The sequence below is a fragment of the Ipomoea triloba genome, chromosome 14, assembly GCF_003576645.1.
Source record: "Ipomoea triloba cultivar NCNSP0323 chromosome 14, ASM357664v1".
NCBI lineage: Eukaryota > Viridiplantae > Streptophyta > Magnoliopsida > Solanales > Convolvulaceae > Ipomoea > Ipomoea triloba.
Genome location: NC_044929.1, coordinates 5,519,010 through 5,528,248, shown reverse-complemented (window position 1 = coordinate 5,528,248; position 9,239 = coordinate 5,519,010). Strand labels below are relative to the sequence as shown.

The 9,239-nt window shown below is 31.1% G+C and overlaps 1 protein-coding gene across 2 annotated transcripts; it reads right to left on the bottom strand.

The window, feature by feature from the left end:
* Positions 1 to 6,267: 6,267 nt before the first annotated feature.
* On the bottom strand, positions 6,268 to 8,359 carry LOC116005275. Of its 2 annotated transcripts, XM_031245537.1 has the most exons (3): positions 7,933 to 8,359; positions 6,776 to 6,903; positions 6,268 to 6,718 (listed from the first exon to the last, which is right to left on the bottom strand). In XM_031245537.1, the coding sequence occupies exons 1-3, from the start codon at positions 8,302 to 8,304 to the stop codon at positions 6,610 to 6,612; spliced, it is 609 nt and encodes a 202-aa protein (XP_031101397.1). In that variant the 5' UTR covers positions 8,305 to 8,359; the 3' UTR covers positions 6,268 to 6,609. The 2 variants fall into 2 exon arrangements, with proteins under 2 accessions (XP_031101397.1, XP_031101396.1); XM_031245536.1 differs by having other exon boundaries at positions 6,268 to 6,903.
* Between the last annotated feature and the right edge of the window lie 880 nt (positions 8,360 to 9,239).

Genomic DNA, 9,239 nt, shown 5'->3' with positions numbered 1-9,239 from the left:
GTCAATAAAATTGTTGAAATATCGTTAAATACAAAAGCATTTCGGTCATTTTTATACAAAGTGAGTTCACTCTATTATATTTGTATGTTTATTTTTCTTAAAAAATTCATAATTGAAGATTAAAATGTCTTTGTACTTAACGACAATAGAATTGCTAATAAAGGATCAATAATGGTCATGTCACAAACATAACTTTAGTCATGCCTTATTAACCGAACCAGACAAATAAAGGAGGAAGAGAGTAACACTTTCCATTCTTATGAAGTGTCTTTTAAATAGGCTTTAATTAAAAAAAAAAAAAAAGTAAATAATAAAAAACTTGACTTAGTGAAACAGCATAACAATAAGTAGGGGTGTGCATTCGGTTAACCGAACCGAAGTATGTGTTACCGAATTAACCGAACCGAAATTTTTTTCGGTTAACCGATTAACCGAACTTTTTTAACATAAAATATAAAATTCTAAAAATAACACCTAAAATAATAAATCCAATTAAAATAAAATACAAATCATCTATAACTTCAAATATTTAAACATCCATAACTGCAAATCTTCAATCTAATTAGTATTTAGTATTTATATTTAATTATTTATCTATATATATATAAAAATTCGGTTAACCGACATTTCGAACCGAATTAACCGTTAACCGAAATTTCAAGATTTTTTTAACCATTAATCGAACCGAATTTTTCGGTTCGATTAATGGTTAACCGAAATTTTTCGGTTCGGTCGGTTAACTGAAAAATTTCGATAAATTGCACACCCCTAACAATAAGTTAAAACAAATAATAATAATAAGAATAATAATAATAATAATAATAATAATAATAATAATCTATACTATTAATAAAAACAATATCCTCAACTTTAACTTACCGCCCAAAAAATTCCTATAGTATTAAGGTTTGCGTAATATTGTAAAATATGGTAATAGAATTCCTATTCATAATACAATTGTACATTAAGATATGGTAATACAATTCCTAAAAAAAAATATTCTTCTTTACGTTCCTATTCGTAATACAAATCTAGATTAAAATTACTAATCGTAATAATACAGTACATATATTCCATGCAATGAAATCTATACTATTAATAAAAACAATATTCTTAACTTTAACTTCCCGCCCAAGACATTCCTATACTATTAAGGTTTGCGTAATATTGTAAAATATGGTAATAGAATTTCTATTCGGAATACAATTGTACATTAAGATATGGTAATACAATTCCAAAAAAAAATATTATTCTCTACGTTCCTATTCGTTATACAATTCTAGATTAAAATTACTAATCGTAATAATATAGTACATATATTCCCTGCAAAGCAATCTACACTATTAATAAAAACAATATCCTCAACTTTAACTTACCGCCCAAAAAATTCCTATACTATTAAGGTTTGCGTAATATTGTAAAATATGGTAATAGAATTCCTATTCGTAATACAATTGCACATTAAGATATGGTAATACAATTCCTAAAAAAAATTATTCTTCTTTACGTTCCTATTCGTAATACAATTATGGATAAAAATTACTAATCGTAATAATACAATACATATATTCCCTACAAAGCAATCTATACTATTAATAAAAACAATATTCTCAACTTTAACTTCCCGTCCAAAACATTCATATACTATTAAGGTTTGCATAATATTGTAAAATATGGTAATAGAATTCCTATTCGTAATACAATTGCACATTAAGATATGGTAATACAATTCCTAAAAAAATAATTCTTTTCTACGTTCCTATTCGTAATATAATTCTACATTAAAATTACTAATCGTAATAATACGGTACATATATTCCCTGCAATGCAATCTATACTATTAATAAAAACAATATCCTCAACTTTAACTTCCCGCCCTAAACATTCCTATACTATTAAGGATTGCGTAATATTATAAAATATGGTATCCTATACTATTAAGGATTGCGTAATATTATAAAATATGGTAATAGAATTCCTATTCGTAATACAATTGTACTTTAAGATATGGTAATACAATTCTTAAAAAAAACAATTGTACTTTAAGATATGGTAATACAATTCTTAAAAAAAAATATTCTTCTCTACGTTCTATTCGTAATACAAGTCTAGATTAAAATTACTATTTGTAATAATACAGTACATATATTCCCTACAATGTAATCTTTACTATTAATAAAAATAATATACTCAACTTTAACTTTCTGCCCAAAACACTTCTATACTATTAAGGTTTGCGTAATATTTTAAAATATGGTAATAGAATTCATATTCGTAATACAATTGTAAATTACTCTACGTTACCCAATTTTCTGAACGACATTCGTTCCTCCATGTGTCGGCGCACACGAGGCAAGCCTTTTGAAGTTTATTTGGGATTTGATTTTCACCCCCCTGCGCGCGAGAGAGGACCTCTATGCTATATAATTCAATAAGCCTTAAAAGTACTCTTGTATAAGTAGTTGTGCAAACTCACTTCCCAAACCAATGTGGGACAAAAGCTACTTGAAAACTTTTTCTCTCCATTTTTCTAACTCAAATGGGTCAACTTTGAGAACCAATTTCACATTCACCAATTATCCATTTTGAGCGTATAGTATATCAATCTTTTCGTCCAACTACGAAAAACCCGAATCCACTTTGACCCGACCCACATATATTTGTACCACAATATAGGCATATAGCCACTAAAATGCCATTTTATGCTATTTTTTTTCAACAGTTATTTGTCCATAGAATTTCAACGCTCTACGGTTAACCAACAATCACTCAACTAATTATCCTATTACTCCCAGGTGAATTTTTGTCTAATATAGTTATACTTACTGAATATCAAAATATAAGTGTACCTCAAGATCTTGCAATAACTAACCGACAAGTAATTATATTAATGATATATAATGCAATGCAAATTATCTACATATTGCATTTATACACTTATTTTATAACATTGAATTTGTGTGATATTTGTTACATGCAAGGAAAACTCACACTATAGTTTATTTGTCGATTCTTATATGTTATAAATCATAATATCATAAGAAACAAATACTTTGATGAAATATGAAGCATGAGTAGTCTGCCAATCAACGGTTATGGACATCGCATTTCAACAGTTTGGATGGGCATCATTCCAAAAAGCCACACTCCATTTGGTAATGGTCTTACCTCAAAGTTACTACCCACTATCACACAATGCTTTATGTTGTATGTTAGACTTAAGGTTACTAACTTCTCACAATAGTCATAGACTTGCGTTATATGTATGAAATATTGACAAAAGAATTTAGGCTTTAGATGTGAGTTTTACTTATATATACCTGGGAATGTGAAATATTTTGAAATTTAGTGATTGGTAAAATCAATATGTTTTACAAATTGACTATCAAAACTAATTTTATTGAAAAAAATCACAGAATATATATACATGTAGATCATAAAATTAAAATTGAGTGTCAATATTGTTATGACTCAATGCTTTGATTACATTAAAAGTAATTTTTTAAATTTTCAAACTCAAGATATGGCACGCTTGATGAGTTGTAGCTGGAAGGTCAATGATCTGCTCGCCAATTTAGATGTCGTTGATCAAATTAACCAGTACATGTGCGACATGAATATTGCAAAAGGACGAACATAGTTAAGGCAAAACCATACGGTGAAAATCTATTAGAAGTACACACTCCTAAATTCTTAAATAGTTTGAGATTGTATGATTTTCTTAATCATTCATTGGCATTAAAGGTAGGTGCACATGTTATGTTATTGCGGAAGATAGACCACTCTCTTGGTCTTTATAATGGTACGCAACTCATCATCACAATANATTCCTATTCGTAATACAATTGTACTTTAAGATATGGTAATACAATTCTTAAAAAAAAATATTCTTCTCTACGTTCTATTCGTAATACAAGTCTAGATTAAAATTACTATTTGTAATAATACAGTACATATATTCCCTACAATGTAATCTTTACTATTAATAAAAATAATATACTCAACTTTAACTTTCTGCCCAAAACACTTCTATACTATTAAGGTTTGCGTAATATTTTAAAATATGGTAATAGAATTCATATTCGTAATACAATTGTAAATTACTCTACGTTACCCAATTTTCTGAACGACATTCGTTCCTCCATGTGTCGGCGCACACGAGGCAAGCCTTTTGAAGTTTATTTGGGATTTGATTTTCACCCCCCTGCGCGCGAGAGAGGACCTCTATGCTATATAATTCAATAAGCCTTAAAAGTACTCTTGTATAAGTAGTTGTGCAAACTCACTTCCCAAACCAATGTGGGACAAAAGCTACTTGAAAACTTTTTCTCTCCATTTTTCTAACTCAAATGGGTCAACTTTGAGAACCAATTTCACATTCACCAATTATCCATTTTGAGCGTATAGTATATCAATCTTTTCGTCCAACTACGAAAAACCCGAATCCACTTTGACCCGACCCACATATATTTGTACCACAATATAGGCATATAGCCACTAAAATGCCATTTTATGCTATTTTTTTTCAACAGTTATTTGTCCATAGAATTTCAACGCTCTACGGTTAACCAACAATCACTCAACTAATTATCCTATTACTCCCAGGTGAATTTTTGTCTAATATAGTTATACTTACTGAATATCAAAATATAAGTGTACCTCAAGATCTTGCAATAACTAACCGACAAGTAATTATATTAATGATATATAATGCAATGCAAATTATCTACATATTGCATTTATACACTTATTTTATAACATTGAATTTGTGTGATATTTGTTACATGCAAGGAAAACTCACACTATAGTTTATTTGTCGATTCTTATATGTTATAAATCATAATATCATAAGAAACAAATACTTTGATGAAATATGAAGCATGAGTAGTCTGCCAATCAACGGTTATGGACATCGCATTTCAACAGTTTGGATGGGCATCATTCCAAAAAGCCACACTCCATTTGGTAATGGTCTTACCTCAAAGTTACTACCCACTATCACACAATGCTTTATGTTGTATGTTAGACTTAAGGTTACTAACTTCTCACAATAGTCATAGACTTGCGTTATATGTATGAAATATTGACAAAAGAATTTAGGCTTTAGATGTGAGTTTTACTTATATATACCTGGGAATGTGAAATATTTTGAAATTTAGTGATTGGTAAAATCAATATGTTTTACAAATTGACTATCAAAACTAATTTTATTGAAAAAAATCACAGAATATATATACATGTAGATCATAAAATTAAAATTGAGTGTCAATATTGTTATGACTCAATGCTTTGATTACATTAAAAGTAATTTTTTAAATTTTCAAACTCAAGATATGGCACGCTTGATGAGTTGTAGCTGGAAGGTCAATGATCTGCTCGCCAATTTAGATGTCGTTGATCAAATTAACCAGTACATGTGCGACATGAATATTGCAAAAGGACGAACATAGTTAAGGCAAAACCATACGGTGAAAATCTATTAGAAGTACACACTCCTAAATTCTTAAATAGTTTGAGATTGTATGATTTTCTTAATCATTCATTGGCATTAAAGGTAGGTGCACATGTTATGTTATTGCGGAAGATAGACCACTCTCTTGGTCTTTATAATGGTACGCAACTCATCATCACAATATTGGTAGATCACATTGTTTAAGCAAAAATAGTTAATGGGACATATGAAGGAACCAAAGTTCTTATCCCTCGAATGTCTCTCACTCTTTCTGATACGAGATTGCCCTTCAAGTTCCAGCATAAATAATTCACACTGATTCTTGCATATGCCATGATTATCAACAAAAACCCAAGGTTGAACTCTAACTCACGTTAGGTTATTGATGAAAAAAATCATTTTTTAATCACAGCCAATTATACGTGGCTTTCTCCCAAGTCACCCATCCTGATAGCCTGAAAGTGTTAATTAGTTCTAGACGAGGATGGACAAGATTGTGTTGCTACTACCAATGTTGTCTACAAAGAGGTTTTCAATAATGTGTCTACAATGATATATAAAATCTCTAAAGTTTCAGTACCGCATGCGTACATCTACACATTATCTATTAATTAAGCAATTATTTGCTAGAATTCAAACAAGGATAACATCAGAAAACATAATCGATCCAAAACATATCTTCAATTGCACTATATAATATTTGATGTTATAATTTATATAATTATATATCGATCTAAATATTCTTAATATATTATAACAAATTCATTCCGTGCATCGCACGGGTGAAAATACTAGTAATAATAATAATACACAACTTTTTTTTTTGAAGTAAAACGAAAGATTCATTCAATAAGGTCCGAAGACAAAATATTACAAAGGAAGGAAGGGGGATGATCCACCCATTCCATACAATCAGACAATGAAAGAGCCTCTCTAGCTAGTGAGTGAGCAGCTCTATTCGCTGATCGTTTAGTAAACTGGATACACACATAAGGAAAAGAGCGTAGTAGGTCTTTAATATCAATAATACACAACTTTAGCTTATAATTAGTCCCATACTTGAAACTCCAATTCAACACATACAGGTGCATATATAACCACAAACCCACAAGTCCAAAAGATAATAAAAATATAACAGCACAAGTTCAATATACTGTCTAGGCCGGGATATAAAGACCTGCTTTGAGTAGGTGGGTTCTGTCAAACATAGCTTTGCGAAATATTGGGTTGTTTCTAAACTCAACCGCGTCAATGAGTTCCCAAGGCCTTCCAGGATTTTTCATCATCTTCTTTCCTGGACCAGCGTCAATGAGTTCCCAAGGCCTTCCAGGATTTTTCATCATCTTCTTTCCTGGACCACCAACCAGCATGTACACACCCCATGCTGCAACGCCCACTGTAGCTACAGCACCAACTGTTGTAGCGTTTACCCCAAGTCCTGTGCACATCCCCTGCACTCAAATACTTCATCAGATTACCACCCATATTCTCCATTTTTCTGGGAAAAATGAAAAAGTGGATGTTGGACGGAAGCCGGTAAAGACTAAGTCCCTGTTTGATAAATGGTTATTAGCTGATTGGGTTAGAAAGTATAATTAATTGATAATATTAGCTGATTGTAGGAAAGTGTTTGGTAAATTAGCTGTTAGATGATAGTTGTTTGATATAATTTTTTTTCTCAAAGGGCTAATTGAAAATGTTGCTTTTGAGTGCATTTTAAAATTTAGTATTTTGGAGTTACAAAAAACTTATTAACCACATTTATATTGATCTTTTAACCAAGTCAAACAACTAATAATTGTCAAATATGCCAAAATTGGCTAATAGGCTAATTATTTACCAAACATGGCTAAGTCAAGCATCCGGTGGTTGGGGATTGCTAGGCTGTCAATAAAAGGCTTAAAGGATCAAGTTTAACACCAAATGTCTTGAAAATGTGTGGTGGAAATAAGTTACGCTACTAGCTATAACTTTTAGCATAAGTGGTAAGAGTTTGATCTTAATAAGTGGTATTAAAGCTAAGTTGGTGAGGGAGGGAAAAAGCCAAGTCTAGCACCCCACAGTTAGGGATTGTTGGACGGAGGCCGAAAGAGAAAAATTGTTGGGCAGAGACCGGTAAACACCAAGTCGGTGGCTGAGGGATTGTTGAGCGAAAACTAGTAATGGCTTAAAAGGCCAAGTCTAACACTCAACTCCTTGAAAATGTACTCTATGATGGTATAAGGAAATAAAGTCCCTCTGATCCTGTATTAGAGTCATGGGTTGGATGGGAGGGGCTTGATCCTAAGTCCTAACAGGATCGGATCGGAAAAAGTAAAATAGAGAATATATATATATATAATTTCTCTGTACTTTTCTCCAATTCAAAAAACAAAGAACAAGAAAGGAAAACTAGAGATCGAATCCAACGAGAAAAAAAAAAAAAAAAAAAAAGGAAAACCCATGCCAATTATTCCTCAATTAAAGATTTAAAGACTTACATATAGGTTTATAAGATCTGTGATCTGAGAACTCTGAACCGCTAAGATGTTGAGTTTTTGTTGATCTGTTGCCAAGTTTGAAAGCTGCTTTGCATAGCCACAGGCAGCAGAAGAAACACCTGAAACAGCATCAAATGCTTTCCCATTTATGTGTGAAATTGGAAGTTGCTTTGCATAGCCCCAGGCAGTAGAAGAAACACCTGAAACAGCCCCAAATGCTTTCCCACACAAATCCATCCCATTTATGTGTGAACTTGGAAGCTGCTTTGCATAGCCACAGGCAGTAGAAGCAACGCCTGAAACGGCACCAAATGCTTTTTTTGCAAACCCATCCATCCGATCCATGCCTGAGTTTGGAGAAGAGGAATCCATATTCACTTATTGGTCTTCTCAGTTGCTTGGAATAAGTGTGTGTTGGTGGTGCTAGGGACTGAAAGCATCCCAAATATATACTTAGATGTGTTTGGTAACCCGAAAAATGATTTCCGACGTTTGAGCTCATTTTTCTGGAAGTCATTATCAAAATATACACAGTTTTCAGTAGTCATTTTTTATCAGGACATAAAACATCCAAGGATCAAACCCTTGACCTTTGGTTAAGAATGAATGAGTCCCTTCCATTCAATCACACCCCAGGTTATCACAGTTTGTCATTGATAAAAGTATTATTTAGTGAACAGAGGTTTTAATAAATTACTTGTATTTCTATTTGATAAAAGATCATTTATGTTCGTTTATTAAGGTCAACAAATATAAATAGATAAATTTTAAACATTGTTCAATAAACGAACATAGTTTGAATATTTGTATGCTCGTGAACGCTTTCATCAGTGTTCGTTTAATAATGTTTATTAGCATGGTTATTTAGTGTTCATTTATTAATATTCATGAACATATTTATTTAGCGTTTGTTTAAGACAGTTCGCGACGATGCTCATTTAAGTACAATTTATTTATTTATTTTTTTGAGAGCTTAAGTACAATTTATTTTGTTTTATTTTTTAATTTACGATACTACTTTAGTTTAGTATAATTTTTTATAGTCGTTATGTTTTTTGTTTAGTTATTGTTCATGAACATAGACTATTTCTTGTTCACGAACAAATTATGATTTTGAACATCACAACATGTATGAAAATATTAAAATTATGTTGGGTACATATGAAAATATTAAAATTAAATTGAACTCATGAAATTTTAATTAAAGGTCATTCAACCATAACAATTTTAGATAACTTATTGATTATTTAATTATGAATTTAAAGCCATGAAATCTTTCTAGGTCCCACCTGGAAAGATCGACCTTT

Excerpts from the sequence above, each read along its gene's own strand:
- LOC116005275 (XM_031245536.1), bottom strand. The coding sequence starts at position 8,304 with ATGGATTCCTCTTCTCCAAACTCAGGCATGGATCGGATGGATGGGTTT. Across the intron at positions 6,904-7,932 it reads CAGATCTTATAAACCTATAT|GGGATGTGCACAGGACTTGG; the intron begins GTAAGTCTTTAA and ends ATTTGAGTGCAG.